This window comes from Poecilia mexicana, unplaced genomic scaffold (genome assembly GCF_051168715.1).
Source record: "Poecilia mexicana isolate PSO_F unplaced genomic scaffold, ASM5116871v1 scaffold_5, whole genome shotgun sequence".
Lineage (NCBI taxonomy): Eukaryota > Metazoa > Chordata > Actinopteri > Cyprinodontiformes > Poeciliidae > Poecilia > Poecilia mexicana.
This window is the reverse complement of record NW_028263374.1, coordinates 12,737,475-12,755,099: the sequence shown is the minus strand read 5'-3', so window position 1 is coordinate 12,755,099 and position 17,625 is coordinate 12,737,475. Positions and strand designations below refer to the sequence as shown.

The 17,625-nt window shown below is 38.9% G+C and overlaps 1 protein-coding gene across 2 annotated transcripts in view; it reads left to right on the top strand.

Annotated features, from left to right (window-relative positions):
* Positions 1–17,625, top strand: part of rargb (retinoic acid receptor, gamma b) — a 48,493-nt gene that overhangs the window by 8,721 nt on the left and 22,147 nt on the right. For both annotated transcript variants that reach the window (XM_088005546.1, XM_088005547.1), the window contains exon 2: positions 8,379–8,756. In XM_088005546.1, coding sequence (XP_087861672.1) covers positions 8,561–8,756 — 196 coding nt within the window. In that variant the 5' untranslated portion in view covers positions 8,379–8,560. The remainder of the gene's footprint in view (positions 1–8,378; positions 8,757–17,625) is intronic.

The window sequence follows — 17,625 nt, the reverse complement described above, 5'->3', positions numbered from 1 at the left end:
CTTTCAAATTTCCCCTAGGCTTTGCCAAAACCCCAACATTTACCTCACACACAGCTAAACGCATGTTGGTTTGATGGAACTAAACAGAGTGAAGTGATAAAAAAGACTTCAGCCAAAATCTTTGAAATACGAAGCAGCGGTTGGGTTTCTGGACAGAGTAGACAGAGTGATGCATTTAAAAAAATAAAGTGCGTCTGTTCAAAGCCGTCCTTACCAGAGCAAACGCGGCTCGAGTAAAAGCAGCGAAGTTGCAGCAATAAAACCAAGAACTCTTCACTTTGGAAGACAAAACGTTACATTTTAATTCCCAGGATGATTCAGAGAAATAAAAAAATAACTCATTCATTAGAAAACATTTTGAATATTCTAATCAAAGAGGTGAAAAAGATGTTTCTGGTAGGATTGGTTAGCCAAAAATTGTATTCAAGTAGCACTACTTACAAACGTTAGATCACAAAGAATCAAAGGTAGTGAAGCAAAGAATAATTAACCAAGAGTGAAAACTACCAAGTAACTATTTGATCATAATATCAGATTTATTTTGGGGGTGGGGGAGTCGGGGGGATTTATAAAGTCAGACACAAATAAAAGCCAGTAAAACATGACTATCATTATAAAATAGATACAGACAGAAGACAATTACGCATATTTATTCTTCACATTATTTTCAGTATGTATTAATTGTTATAATTGCTCAAATATTCCATTTAAAACATGTATTAATTATCTGTGCAATTGGGTGAATATATAGCAAGAACAAAAACATCATTAGTGCCAAAACAGCATCAGAGATCAGTGGATCCATGCAGACACACGTCTGTTTGAAAGCTGAGATCTGAGCTACTCAACCTCTGGTTGCAGTAGATCAGCAGGCAACGGGGTCACAGCAGAGAGGAGAAATGGATCTGACAAAGCACTCGCCAACCTGACAGGCTCTGAAGCTGCGGCAGCGATCAGGTGGCTGCAGACAACAATGTGTGGGGAAAGGCAAGGTTGAAATAAAACCGAAGAGATCTGACAGGAGAATGAAAGTGAACAAAAACAAGAAGCAAAGAAACTAGAACACAAACAGGAACTACTGAGTAAAGCTCAAAAGCTAAGAATAAAATAGCCAAACTACTAGCTGGACCACAAACTAAAAACTGTAGAGATGAACAAATCTACGGTCTGACTAATCAGGACATAACCTGAGCAAAGGATTATTGTATTGATTTATATGTAATTAATTATATCTCCAGAGTGAACACCACTAAGTTAATATTTTGTAACAAGTTCAAGATTGTTCACCTCGGTTTATCTGAAACCTTAATCTCCCATCGTCCTTTTTCCTGTAAAAGCTTCTTCACATTCTCCACAATATTTCTTCCCCTGAAAACAAGAGAAAAGAGGCAAAAAAAAAAAAGAGCTGATAGAAAAGCTCTTCATTGTGAATATAAATACCCAGAACTGGAAAACACAGAAAAGTGACTCCCACAATGAGAAAATTTGACTCCGGGATAAATTATTGAACTCACTTGTTAAAAGTCTATAAAGATTATCTGGAAACATTAAATCAAACTTTGGTTTGCACAAACTTTATAGGCAAACCAAAATGGAAGTCCTTAAGCACTTATTATTTCTTAGCGTCTCTGTCGTCGGAGTCTGTAAACGTTTTATTTATGACCGGCTGTTTGTTACAAACTGAAAACGGGAAAACATGGCGTTCTGCTTTCAACTTGACTGAGACTCTCTAGCTTGTGAAAAATTATATAATAAAAATGTAGTAAACTTTACTTTTCTTTCAAGACACTCATTTGCTCTCGTTTGATGTAGTTTTACATGAAACGAGACATTTTCTTGTTCTCTGTAGTTTGGTTGAATAAAACAGAAAAAATAATGAGATGCAATTTTGTTCTGTTAGATTTCACTATTAGTTACACAAATGATTAGCAACAAAGACACACTGAGGGCAATTCTCTTTTTATCAGTTCAGAAATTTCACAAAAGGCTGTTTTGTTTTTTGAAAGATTTTATAATTACAGACCAATTTCGATCCTAGATATGTCAACAAAGCTTCATGTGAAGTGCATGAACTCAGACTGCCTTTTACTCCACGCTCCCTGTGATCAATAAGTGTGAACTCAAATGATCTGATCAAAACATATTTGTTGTGATCAGGTCAGTCGTTGTGAGTCTTGGCTTGTACATAATTTAAATGTGATAAATTATCACTAGAGACTCAAAGATGGGGGGGAAAAAAAGGAAAAACGCAAAAGACCCTGAGAACGTTTATGAAAATGCCCGTCAAGATTCCTTTAAAAGATAAAGAGAGTCCTTGGTTATGAGTCGAGATGCTGCAGGATTTTGTTCGATGTGTTAATCCTGGCACAGACGGACAGAAAGGAAAGAAATAGTCCAGAGCTGAGTTTGTTGAGGTAGAGTGCTGAAAAGATGAGAGATGACCCATCTTGGTGTGGACAAGTCGTTGGACAGCACTCTGTTTCTGTTTTAATATCTGCAATCTGAGCGTGTTTGAGTTGCTCACTGTTATATCTGGAAGAACTAACTACGTCCAATGATTTTGATTTTAGCAGGTTGTTTTAAATGACATGAACTGAAGCACGAAGAATTAATGTTAGCATGTGTGATTGAGTTTTGTTTAATAAAAAAATAAACGTTATTAGTCAGTGCTCTCCATGTGTACTGATTAAAGTTTTGGAAAAAATGAATCATATTCATTGTTGTTGCAAAATCTCAAACTGTAAAAGTAAAGTTGTTGTTTGATTACTTTTATTCAGAGGAGAACAAGAACAATTCCTCAGTTTGTGATTTTTATTGTTTCTCACATATCAATTAAAATGATAAGACTTTCAATTGTTAATCAATAACCTTCCAGTGGAGAATGATGTGACACAAGGATCCATTTCTGAGTCACTCTTCACAATGGGAAACACAAGAGAACATGCCAGTGAAGTGAGTCAAATGTTTGATGATATTCATGAGTCAGGAATCCGCAGCAAGAAAATACTTCAACTCATCTGAACTTGAAAACATGGTTTTAAAAAGACAAACCATTTTTCTTACATAAAACTTGCAAAATTATTTCTATCTGTAATTTTTGCTTAATTTATGAATTTCTTTAAAGATCAAAATGGGAGGAAAAAAACTAAACAAAAATATTTATAAAATAAGAAATTTAGTCACAAATTTCTTCGAAATAACTGAAAAAAATGAATGTTTACAGTAGAGAACATAATTCAACGATATGTAGTAAATGTTTTATAGTGTCCATCAGAAAACTCTGGATCTCAGGAGATCTATTAGTAAAGCTGAAGAGGAGTTTGCAAAAATGGCGATCTGAAATCTTGACTCCAGGAAAATTACTGAGAAGCTGAGCTTCAATGTTTTGGGTCGAATGTTTTGGGTCGAATGTTTTAGGTCGAATGTTTTAGGTCGAATGTTTTGGGTATCCTTTCACATAAAGTTTAGAAGGCAATTCTACCAAACACTACAGAATTCAAAGAGTGTTTTAAAAAATCCTTCTTTCATTGTTCTGGCATTTTTTCACCTCAGATAGTAAAAATAGTGACATAATTTTGCTAATTGTTACTGACCTAAAAGAAGAAAAGTTTAGTCTGACTGAAAGCCAGAAAAAATAAATAAATAAAATAGGCATCCTCATACATATGTTATGTAAATATCTCATTTACTCTATATTTAGGGTCAGAAAATAATAAAGCTGCAAGAAAAAGAGCCTGTGAATGTGGGCACTGCACGAAGTGACTTGGTTGGACAGAGAGAAGTAGAAGCAGCCGTTGTTTTTACATTGGATCTTATTTTATTAGTCTGGGGGAAAGAGAACATCACTTATGGGCGTGTAAGTGTGTGTGCGTGTTAGCTGTACCAGGACCAGGTGACCCAGTTTGACCCGACCCAGCAAGGTCTCATAAAAGCAGCATTGAGGCTTGGAGGCCCAGCGACACAGCGCTGCTTTTGTTGCCCGGCCCAAGGTGTATTCCCCCTGGAGGTAACGAGGGGTGGGGGCGAGTAACACCCCAGCAAAAGGCAGAAACCTCTGCTTAGTGCGAGCGCTCATTAATTCGCAGTTCATTGGCAGAAATAAAATTACTTCTATGTAAGTCTTTAACGGCTCCACTTTCTCCCTCCACCATTAAACACAATTAACTCTTTCTCCTATTAGTTTCCCATTTCATTAACTCCACGTCTCTCATCAGCTGGCCAGATGTTTAAAACGGCCTCCTGTTTCATTACTTTCCTGACAAGCCTCACCATCTTCCTCTTTCTTTCCAGCTCACTCTTTTTCCCCCCTCATGTCAGTTTTTTTTTTATACATCTGGTTTTCATACCACATATTTTTGCTCTTTGAATTTTGATTGGTTAAAGAGTATTCTTGAAGTCGCTGCATCTGCAGTCGGATCCTCTGTCCTGTATTTACGGCTTCATTCTTCAAGGTCAATTGCCGCTGCCAATGGTCCTTCAGAGTGTGTGAACGTCGTGTGTCCCCCGCTGATCACTTGCCCACGAGCGCGATTTAAGTCGCAGAACATCTGCGCGCGCGGGGGCGACCCGCTTCTGCCTACATGTCGGTTCTTGCATGTGTCTGCGTCCTGCCTTTAAAAAGAAGAGGCTTCTGCGTACGTATGATTGCAAAACGCAGCGGTTCCCAGCAAGCACATGTAATTACGTTTGAAATAACTGCATGCTTCGTCCGGCCTGAGCTTGGCGTTCTTTAATCGTCAAACACTGCAGCTCTTTGTGAAAACAGTTGTGGGGACTCTCCCCGACGGGGCCCTCGCAGTGAAGAAAAACCGCAGCGGAGCCAAGCCGCTACAGAAAATATGTCAATATGGGAAATATGACTTTAAAAACAACACTCTGGGAGCTGACTTTGTGGATTTTGGTGAGAAATTGCGCCGTGTACTGTAGGCGCTTTGGCGTGTGTGTGGGAAGACATGACGTGGACGGATTTTACTCTAATAATAGTCGCTTAGATGAAAGCAGAGGAGAGGAGTGAAATGTTCTCAGCGGCGATTAGGAACACGACTCGTCGTAATACGGTTCAGTGAAAAGACACAACACGATGGAAATAAGTTGTTATATTTCGGCTTCTGACCATTTAATCATACACCAGGAGCTGGCAGGCTTTTATTGTGGGGCCAAAAACAAAAATTGTCAGCAGTAGACTGCAATGAAGAATATTTACTACAAGCACGGACATAAAGATGCACTTCTTGTACTTTCTCATGGGACTGGATCCATAGGACACCATCCTCAGCTGCTCTCTTAAAGGTGCAGCACGTAACTTTTATCGACAATATGTTTTGGCTAAAACTGCCACTATGTTGTGATAACATAACATGAGATAATGAGATAGGAGCTTGATTCCCCCCGCCCCCTAGATTTTCTTTTTTATATAGTAACAGTTATTAAATTATTAAATTATAAAAGTTACATACTGCAGCTTTAAACCAACCATTTAACATTTAATAAACATTCGCTAACAAAAACTAAGATTTTTTTTAAACAACTAATTAGCAAATAATTAGTTGTTATTTTACATTTATAAATAACTGAATATTTATTCATTGGCCATGAGGGAAAATGTTATAGTGAGCAGAAAGCCAACACTCCTCATTTATCTGACCTACACTAGTACCAGGGTGGAACACGGTGGTGGCAGTGGCATGATACGGGGACACATTTCCACGTCAGCGACAGGTAAGCAGATCAGGTCTGATAGAAAAATGGGCCCAGCTAAAAGGGCAGAACTAGAAGAAAACGTTCTAACACTAACTTTATAGAGCAGGGGTCCCCAAACTTTTTCCTGCGAGGGCCACATAACTGTTCCCTTTTCTGGTCGGGGGCCGTTCTTAGTTTTTTGAGAAAGAAACCTTAGAAAACTTTTGTTGACGGGGGGTGCTGGATTACTGCCAACGACATATTCGCGTTTGTAGATAGATTTTTACCCAGAATGCAAATGGAAAAAAACCGTGAGCGAAACGGTGACTGGTACTGACTAGTATATATTCCATTGAGGGAAACTAAGTTTCATATCTGCTCAAGAGCCCCCCTGGTGGTTGAAGAAAAATCCACATATATATGAAAAAAATACACTGAATGCTCTCTGGTATTGTTCAGGGGGCCGGACCAAATGAGGAGGCGGGCTGGATCCGGTATTGTTCAGGGGGCCGGACCAAATGAGGAGGCGGGCCATAGTTTGGGGACCCCTGTTATAGAGTGTGAATGTATAAATGCACACCACACTTTTCAAATATTCATCTGTGAAATAATTTCAGGACTTAGATTTATCAAAATATACAATGCACCTTTAATTAAATTAAAGTTGGATTTTAATGAAAGTAATTACAGTAAAGTTGTACGTGAAATAACAAACACTTTGAGTAAAAATGACAGTAACCACCTGACAACTCCACTGCTGCTATAAATTCGTGGTGAATTCATCGTAGTGTGGGTGTGATTTTCTTTACATTTGAAGTTCATGGGGTGTGAATACTTACTGGAGACACTGTGGGTTTCATTAGGATGCTTTCCTGCTGGACTTACAGTAACACCTCACGCATTCAAATAGTTTTGAATAGAAGTAGGATTCCTCACAGAAAATTACTTTGAACCAGAATTCTCCAGTCATTTTGCTTCTTGCACAACTTCAGATCAACACATCCAAAAGTATTGATGCTGCTGTGTAAATCTCGCCTACCTGCTGGCAGTTTTGAGCAAAGCTCTGCACTGGTGGCTCCTGAGGAATTTGTCCCTCTTTGCCTAAATTTTTAAGCTCTCCTTAGTGATTAGTTTAAACTGTGTGGCAAATGGCATTAAGTGATATGTCATTTGTTAATTATAGTCATGTTTTGTTTTGTTTTTTTGAACAGCTATCCAATAGTGTTTACATCTGTACTCAGTCTGAGATCAAGCCTCAATCAGAGCTGTCAGGGTTAGTGGAGTTTACTGTTTGTGTGAGTCTAATCTGTCACTAAAGTCAAAAGATTTATGTTTTCGCCTGCACCCATGCACAGACAAAAGAATGTGACCTAATTTTGAAAGAATAGTTTGTTTGTTTGCTTGCTTTTTTAATTCAGTAAAATTTATTTTGTTTATTTGAAATGCAACTCGGAGTTATTGAAAGTAAGACATGTGTAGAGCCATTATTCTCTCACACTGCCTCTTATCCACCCTGGGTGTTTGATTCCCATGCAGACCCAAAACAACAAGACATTCTTTGGCCAAGCTGTATTTACCACAGATTCACCACAGAGAGCTTAACCCCACCCACTCATAAATTCACTGAAGGGGGGCAGGAGTTACAGAGAAAGATGAAGGAAGTGCTGCACATTAAGCATTTCTGACAGAGTTATAAGCCACAATGTGACTCCTGGGAAACAAACAAAGGAAGATTTAGGAGCAGATGTTCTCATCAGAAAGTTGTCAGCAGAGCAGATGAGGCTGGGCCTGTGTTTGGTGCGAGAACGCTAAGATAATGTGTGTTTGTTCTAGCGAAGGGTTAAAACTGCCCAAGTTGCGGCTGACTGTTTGTGGGCTGGCTGACTGGAGTCAGGCTGGCAAATGAAACAGAGAGAGCCTTTATGATACACTACTGCTGATTGAAATCATATGGTATGCCTGAAATTACTTTACTAGTCGAAAAATAAAAAATAAAAGGCAACGCAACATTGCCCCCACCGCTCCCGCCTGATCTTCTGACTCGTCTTCTTTGTTTTGTTCTTAATCTTCTTTGTTTTCGTTTTTCTCTTTTAATATTTCAGCGATGCCTCCAGCCCTGTTCCCAGATATCCTTCATAATCTCTTTCACGTGTGAATTACTGAGATTTATTCTACATATCGTCAGTGTTTTACGGTTTACATTAGTGTGATTTTAACCTGAACCGACTGCCACACAATTTATGATTCTGAGTACGCATCTCTTGGCTGTTTCTTTGTTCAGTGACTGAAGTTTGGACTGAAACTTTCTCTAATCATTTTAGAGCTTTATGTTTTATTTGACTTAACATACACTGCTGCAGTTCCTAATAAAGCTCAGCTATTCTTCATCTAAATCTAATATAAACTGAAGCTACTGTTAAATGAATGAATGGGGAATTTTAACATAGATAACTCCACAAAAACATTGCTGATCCATTTTCAGGTGGAAAAAATGACACAATATGTTTTGGATTCAAGGGGTAGCCAGGAAAAATACTCATGATTATTATTATCTTTTTTTTTTTTTTTTTGCATCACTAAAATAGCTACTTACTTAAACCAGTTATTTATTATCTATTGCATTTGATAAACATTTCACATTTTATCTTGAGTCCTCCAGAAATGAACCTTCTGGCCTGTATTTGCTTCTTTCCCTGCAGCATTCGGACCTGGACAGGACTTTGCTTCCCGCCTCCCTCCTCAGCATCGCCGCGGCCGGACAGAAGAGCAGCCAGCAGCTGAGCGGGGCTGAATGGCACTACCCCGATTCAAAGTCACCAAACGTCCCTGACAAAGAAGCTAAAGAGGAAGACAAAGGAAACAAAAAACAACAAAAAACAAGATGAATAAGCAGCCACACTTTTTCACAATGGCAACGAACAGAGAGCACCAAATGCGTCACATGACGGGATTCTCTCGTGCCATGTACCCCTTCACCTTTAACTCCATGAGGGGTCACTCGCCCTTTGACCTGCTGGCCAGCAGTCACCTGTTTGGACGTTTTGGAGCGGACCTTCCCAAAGAGATGGCTGCGTTGTGTAAGTAGAAACATAACTCATCTGGTCTTCCACACCAACGTTTTAGCAGTTTTTATTTCTGCTGCAGGCATAAATAAAACTGCTGTCTAACTAGCAAACCATGGTTAGATATGGTGATGGCAGCAGCATGCTGAGGGGAAGGAGAGTGAAGCTGGACAGAGTTGATAAGAAGAATTAAAAATGATAGAGGCTGAAAAAGACGTCAGACTTGGGGAGATGATCATGTTCCTGCGGGACAAACACAATATGTTTAAATCAAAGTTTATTTATTTATTTGCTAGAACGGTCCAACCAAAGTCCAGGTCGTCTAATATGATTAACCTTGAGATATTCTGCAACAAAGAATGGGAAAACCTTTCTCAGCATGTTCAAAGCTGGTAGGATAATACCCCAAAAAGACTTGTAACAGTGAATTTTTGGTTTTTCTTCAATCCCACACTTGTTATGTTTATTTGTTAAATAACAGCAACAAAAACAGTTATAAATCAAATTGTGAACTCCACAAAGACAAGCGCCTGACCAGAGTTAAACATCAAGGACCTTCATTCTGTGAAGCAACAACTTTTTGAATAAAACACAAATCCTTTTCCTTCCACTTAACTTTACCACTTTTAGTCCTAATAAAACAAAGTGAAATCTGCAGTTTTAATGCGGCAAAATGTGGAAAAATTCAAAGAGATGTGAATACTTTTTGCAAGTACATCACGTTGGATTTTAATATGTAACACTAGAGTATCTGTATGCAGCACTTTGGAGTTCACTGTAAGATGTTCAAATGGAGGAAGGCAAAGTCGGGACGCAAGAAAATCAATTTCTTTTTCCACGCACATGACGAGCCTGCGTGTCGAATGTGCGTCCCCTGACCGGCTATTTGGGGTGCAGAACAGAGGAAACTCAGGGGCCTCGGGGCAAATGTGTGGCTCTAGTAACGCATTTAATCTGAAAGAGGAGAGGAGAGGAGAGGAGAGGAGAGGAGAGGAGAGGAGAGGAGAGGAGAGGAGAGGAGAGGAGAGGAGAGGAGAGGAGAGGAGAGGAGAGGAGAGGAGAGGAGAGGAGAGGAGAGGAGAGGAGAGGAGAGGAGGGAAATTTTTTCCATGCGGTAAACCAGACAGATGGCAGTAAGAAGGCAGGCTGGAAAAACAGTCAACATAATGTGGTCCCTGTTTGTAATTTTCTGCTTTCCATGGCAGTGCTCCAGCTCTTTATATTTGAACCAGGACTCTCCTCAAGCAGGAAAGTTTAGGCAGATGACAGTTTCTCATTTTGTTCTGCACATGGAATTCCCTTTCTACCACAGGGGGCGCTGTTGCACTTCACATTGGCGATTTATTTTCTTAAACTGAGGACATGAAATAATGAAAATACGGTCAGTTTGATGGGTGAAAAACATTAAGATTGATTTTGCATCTTAATGAAAAGTCTGTGTTGTCTTTAGGGCAACACGTGTGTTATTCATGGGCATGAATATTAAAATTAAACTCTGTCCTACAGATAACATAAAGAAAAGATAATTTTTCTGGACACAGTTTAAAAAGAGATTTATTTCTTAACAATTGTATCCTAGTAGCTCTACAATAGATCTTTAAAAAAAAAAGGTTAAAATCCACAATTATTTGTTGGTATATGAAATTTTTGGGACTCAGATTGATCGCTGCAGGGCCGGATCTCGAGAGTTTTCTGGGTTCAGGTTCAGACTCACTGAGACCTTTGGGGTTTTTTCCATTTCTTCATTTCATTGTCTTTGACTGAGATACTCAGAATCCTGGGAGGGATTTGTGTTTTTTAATTATTTATTAAAAAACACAAATCCCAAATTATTATGGGACTGGTGCAGCATCAGTCCCATAATAATTTTTCCTATAGCATGATGCTACCCATATCACGGTTTACCCAATGAACAGTAACAATGAATCTACATCTGAAGACTTCCATATTTACTTTCAGAATAAATTATATGATAATATCTGAGTTTTAGATTTAAACCAACACAGGTTTAAAACAAAAAATCCTGGTCTCTGTAGCTCCTCCAGAGAGATCAAGAGTCCTTTGGCTGCTTCTCTTACAAGTGTTCCTCCTTGTCCCCTCTGTCAGATTAGGTGGATCACCGTGCATTTTCTCTGCCTAACTCAAATAAAATACATTTGTCGGTGTCACTAACTACAGACACGTTTCACTGATGACCTATTTCTGAACTCCTCACTTTAACAGCTGATTGGTAGAAAGCCACACTGACTGACTGGATCCCACATGGTCAATGTGGCTCCCTGGTTTCCTTTATCATTCCTTTTTTCTTACTAACAGTCCTCGTGTTTCATTTTCTTAGAGAGTTAGATCCAGGAGGATTACTGGCATCTGTAAACTTTTTCCATTTCTCAGTGGAACGTCTAAATTTAGATCCTCAACCCCCTGGCGAAACAAAGTATAATGAGGCTTATGTTTAAAAAATAAAAATAAAAATAGCTGCCATCTAAGGATAGTTTAAAACATACAAACAAGGAAAACATTTAAGTTATGGCAAAAAGAAACAATACATAGTAACAACATAATAAAGTTGGCTCTGTAAACTAAGTTTTCTTCAAACTGACGTGTGGTTAGAGAGGCTCCCCTGCTGTCAGTCACATATCAGCTGCACAGATAGCGGTGCGAGTCCGGCAGTGTGTGTACGACATGTTGATTGAGCTGCTCTAATCTGCTGATCTGAACTCTTTCTCTGGAGTCCTTCTGGAGGAGGGCTGGGGCTCCTGCAGGCTACATGCTCTCAGTGTCTGATTACATCTTTCAGATGTTGCCTCAGGGGCTTTTACTGATGCTCAGGCAGAGATAGAAGGAGAAAGGGGCAACATTTAAACAGATAAAGTGTCACATGTAGAAAAGAGAGACTCCTGGTATGAAACAAACCAAGTATTAATTAAACGGTATGTACTCTCTGTAACCTCTTGGATGAAATCTATAAGTTTTCTAGATTTTCTACAAACAATGCATTTTGCACTCAGGTTATCTTTATCTGATGTTTGGATTTGTTGGGTGATCTGAAACATGTAAATGTAACCAAGAAAAAAAAAGGAAGATACTTTAAATCTGTGTGGGAAAAGTTGTTGTTTTTTTCACAACTTTATATGCAAACGGATTTATGTGTCGAACAAAATGCAACATGAGGCTTATTATCCAGAATAAAATCTTCCTTTGGGACCTACAAATCAGTGAATGTTTGAACAGAAAAAAAAATGTTTTCTTAATTATTTTTAGACAAAAACTTTCATCAGTCCAACTTCTTAAATGGCATTTTGTAATATTGCCAATAGCAAAATAAACTTTTCTGTTGTTTTCAAGTCTTAACCCTCATTATACATGCATAAATCTATTTGATCTATAAATATTTATACTCTTATAATACATTTATTTTTTTCTTTCCAGTTCATAGTTATTCATGGTTAATGTTGGATTAAAATGGTCACAAATAATGATACCAGAATCTGGTAGTAAATAGGGGAATGAACCAACTTAGTACAATGTTTTTATGTGAGAAACAAGGAATTAATTATTATTATATATGTATATATATATTAATAGTCTAGTTCTTTAAGGGGATTCAAGCGTCCAGGAACTCTTAAGTAGTCACTTGTGACTTTTGGTTTCCCTGGGGTATGAATATGGGATGGCACAGCCACCCAGCTCCTCTCAACCACACCCGAAATGCAAAAGACGAGACAACGTGACATTAAAATGAGGCAGACGAGTGTTTGTCTCTGACAGTGAGGACATGGATACAGGCACATTTGGTTAGAGCAACAATTAAACATTTTAATCACAAACAAAGTCTTTTTTCTGCGGAAAAGGTAAAATAAATTTTCTAAATCTAACTGTTAGAGACAGAGCGCGACCTTAGCATCACCAGGTTTCTATTCTGTTACATTCATTTGAATGTTTTCAGAAATACTTATTAATCTGATAGAGATTAAGTCGTTTTAAATCACTTGTAAAGGAGACACTTGGCTTTCACATATAAGGAGATATCTAAGGACTCACTCGTCCATTACATCACATCTGCAGCCATTCACAACACTGATTTCAGGGATTACAGATGTGAGCCAGAGGAGCTATAGCTCATTTAGATGTTTAGTGGTTTTGCTCAATATTCTCCATGTTATGTTAAAAGGAAATTGAAACAAGAGCCCCTATTATTTGCAGACATCCCAAAGGTGATAAAAGGTTGTTGTGGCTGCATGCCCAGGTTGGTGGAAATTCTTTGGTTTTCATTATGAGTAACTCTGCAGCTAATAAGCTTGAATTAAGTCCTTCTTTTTTTTTTTCGCTAATACAATGTGAACCAAAGGGTACATGGTCCCAGTAAAAGCTGGATTTATGAGTAAATTCAAACCAGACGCTTATTAGCATGAGTGCAAGTCCAGACTTTGTTGCCTAATGAGATGAACGTTAAAACATCTCCAGATCTGAAGTTGGTGGTTATCCACATGAAAAGCACCCTGACGTGCGTTCACTGATTCAGTAAGTTCTTGCTGAGCGGGGATGTGGTAAAGATGCATTAAAGGCTCCTTGACATCGGCCCAGAACGTTTTGGAACTGCTGCAAAAGTAGAATAAAATCACTGAGTTAGGATAATATTAATCTTTTTTAATGCATGTCGTCAGAGACACCAGAGCAGTTCTGAATCAGACATGGGCTTAGAAAATGTGATGCATGCTGAAATACTTATTTAAAAGAAAATATGGGGCATAGGGGGAAGAGCTAGAAGGTTTCTGTTGGTGTATTAAATAATCATTTTAATCAGAATCAGATTAATAGATTAGAACTCATCTACATTTATCCACACTTGAAATCTAAAATCGCATGTGTGCACAGTTCTGGAAAACTTAAGAGACCACTTAAAATGATCAGTTTCTGTGATTTTGCATTTTATAGGTCTAAGTTTGAGTAACATTGTTCTTTTATTATATGAACTACTGACCACATGTCTCCGAAATACCAAGACATTTAGTATTTATGTGCAGAAAATGAGAAATAGTCAAAAATAATGAAAAAGATGCAGTGCTTTCAAACCTCAAATAATGCAAGGAAAACAAGTTCATGTTTAGAAACAACAATACTGATGTTTTAACTCAGGAAGAGTTCAGAAATCAACATTTGGTGGAAAAACTAGGAGGTTTTCAATGGGGTTCAGTGCAGTGGGCTCTCCATTTTTTTATAGAGCTGCATAACATCAGGTGCACATGATTAGTGCACATTTTTAATCCGCATTTCTAAACATCTCACAGTTAGTTTAAGTCACTCCTGACGGCTGAAGTGAGTGTGAACTTCATGGTGAGATCTAAAGAGCTTTCTGAGGCCTTCAGAAAAAAGATTGTGATGAATTTTAAAACAGTTCTTCCAATGTATGAAGAGTGGCCTGCAAGAAGAGGACATTCAAAACCTTCCCTGGTCTGGTCGCTAGAGCAAGTCCACCCTAAAAGCAAGATGCTCAAAAGTGCACCTCCAGTGGACTGATAGTACCGTTGATGTGAAAGTGGATGTCTGTAAGCTAAGTAAGCGACTGAATAAGTTTAAATTTTATTAGAGGCATGCAAGGTTTGCTTTTATAAGAAAGACTAAAGTTTGCCACAGAGAACATAACCCAAGAACAGATCTTTGTGGAGAGCATTCTTTGGACTGATAAGTTTCAAATTATCTTGACATCAAAACAGAAATACAACCAAAACCAGAGATAGTGTTCCAGAAACAAAAAACCTCATGCAAACTACGAGGCATGGAGGTGGAAGTTTTATTGTTGCTACATAAAGACCTGGTCATGAGTTGCACTGTGCATCGGACGAAACATGAGATCATTTGTAAGAAACAAACGCTGAAGCAGAACAGGACCCCAGAACATGACAGGGACCTGAAGTATACCAGTAAATCCACCAGGGATTAACTGAGTGATTGTTCATAAAAACAAAAACCCTCAAGTGTCTCACAGCTGAGAGTCAGAAGCAGGACAAACTTTTCTTAAGCCAATATCAGAGATAAGTTATGAGAAAAGTCTCTCTTATTGCATAAGACAAGCTGTTGGGAGGCAGGGTGTCCTAACCTTTCCTGTTGATATGCTTTGTTAAATGAGTAAAACAAAGTTATTGCTGCAGTTTAAGTGCAAATAAATCACTTTCCTCTGAAGAGAAAGACAATAAGAGGGCTAGACATCAGCATGTTTATTCATAAAGAACCGAATGTTTGACAGTGTCCTAATTTTTTTCACATAACAGTAACGTTTGTGCTAGCGACATCTTGTTCTTGGTCGTATTTTGAATCTGAGTGTGTTTTTGAGTGTGTGTGAGGTGACTGTTATAGTAACTTGAAACTAAAGGCTCAGAGTGAGACTTGTGTGTTTTCCTTTCTGTCTGTCATCACATGCACTCTCTTTAAGCACACACATAATTGTCAGCATGTCTACACACACACACACACACACACGCACACACACACACACGCACACACACACACACACGCACACACGTACCCACCGCCACTCTTTCTGCTGCACATTCCAACACCCATGAATATCACAAACAGCGGTCTTGCGCTCACATTTCATTGCTTCACATTTGTGACCGTATCGTTGCGCTTGCGAACGGCCGCTGCTGGACTTGTGCAGGCACAGAGAAACCCATTGTTCAGTCTCGTATGTCTGTGTCTGACATGAGGACTGGACTTTTATTGGAGAACAACTCCGTCCTCTCACGAGTTGGATGTTTGAAAAACAAGAATAAAAACTTGTTTGAAAGTGTTTTACGTTTCAAAGAGACTCACTTTGTGTGGATGGAGGAGGACGAGTGAGCCTGTGTGTTTTTTTTTCTGTTTTTTTTTTAGGAAAGTGATCCAGCTATTCCATTTATTCGCATTCCCTCAGCGTATTTATGTGCTTCTTTTCTCAAACAGCAACAGGGGGCAGGGTGCTGTGAGGCGGGGAGGCTAATTGTCTCAAGGTGTGGAGGGAGAGCTCAGCGGGCCGATGTGGGGCAGCTCCGCTTCCAGCGGGTGTGTGAGGGTGCAAACAGAAAAACAGGTAAATACTGGAGGGACGCCTGCAAAAAATAATCATCAAAGAAGGGAAGGAGAATAATAGATTCACTTGTAAAAATAGGGAGAAACATCCATTAATATATTCAAGACAGAGCAAGAAATACAAACAAAAAGTGTAGGAAAAACAAAGACAACAGACTCTACACATAAATATACAAAAGAAATGTGGAGAGTACGAAGCCACAGGCAGGACAAGTTGAGTGTGTATCTGTGTGAAGGTGGTGTTGGTGGTTGGGGCGGAGGGAGGGGGGGTGTTAGGGCCCCAGTGGGGGTTTCTTCCAGAGTTCATCTCTCTTGAACGAGGGAAGGAAAGGGAGGAGGTGTGGAGGGAGGGGGAGTTTGTCTAGTACACAAAGTGTCCAGACTTTGCAGAGTTTGGGGCTGGCGCGGCCCGCCTGCAGCACTGTTGCACTTCAGTGTGACCGAGGGGAGGATGGCTGCATCCAAAGAGTTCAGTTCGATAGAGACCAGATAGTAAAGACCTGGAGGTAATGAGGGGAAATGACCCACACAGAGATCATTTTAATAAAAGTGAACTGAGCTGAATGAGCTGCGACCAGTAAAACAGTGAAACAGTCCAAACTGGAGCCAGATAAACGTGAATTAGTTTTTGATTTCCTCTGCTAGTGAGAGGTACAGGTAGCTTTTTATTCTTGAGTTAGTTTATTATTTTAAACAATGTTCCTTTTCTTTAAAGCTGCCGTCAAAGAGTTAGAGATTTAGAGGAAAATTTTTAAGACTTAGGCCTGCTGATATCGATTTTACTTGATTCTGTTTTCAATAAGTTTCACAATTACCACATTCAGTATTCACTTTCTAATTCCTGGATGTATTTGACGTGTAACTGTCTTCACAAATCTGCAAAATGTTATCTTAACCCGTGAGTAAAGTAAGTTCCCCTTAAGCTACAGCTTAACTTTTTTAGCTGCTTTGTGACTTTATTTATCGCTGTGCATCAGGAGTGTGTTGTTTGCCTGTCTCCTCCGATGTTAAGTTGTTTTTATTCCACATCACTTTGGACAGGTGCAATTAATGTTTTTAAACGTGCTTTGCAAATAAACCAGCATGATATGGTAGCTTTTTAAACTTACATTTTATCTGAAAATGTAGACGTGTATAATATCGCAAGATGCTATTTTAATTTAAAAGAAAAAGCTCTGATGTACTTTGAAAAAATGCAAATTGTATATGGAGCGGAGGTGATGTCACCCCATGAGAGCAAGAAAGCAGTCGGCGTGACACAGCTCTTTCACTACTCCTTAAAGACAAAGAAAAGTTATTAGCATTGACATTTTAATCTGGTTTTAGCACAGTTAGTATTGGTAAATATCAGTCACTTTATTCTCTTTCACTGACTTCCAAAAGTCTAACAACATTTCCAAAACCAGTATGAGAGCTAGAACTGGACTCTTCAATATTATAAATCAAACCCACTTTGCTTTAATATTATCTGGTCCTGATTATCTGCTGGGGTCGAACGCTGTTCAAAGTTTATGAGCAGCTGACATGCGTCTGTAGAAAATAGTTTCCTTTTAATTTACTACTTATACTTTGGGCTTCTTCTGACTTTAGTTTTCACTTTTTTGGTATTTCTACTGGACTTTTGAAGAAACAAGACATGTTAGAAGTTCAACCGTTTATATAAGATCCGCCTGTAACCTTATCATGCTGCTGGTCACCAGCTTGGTCACACACACTGCTGTGGGATGGGATCTCGATCCTCAAGAAACAAATTTTTATCACAAATTTGTCACTTGTTCTGGTCATTGTAGCAAGAGCAAGTGTTCAGTGGGTTGAG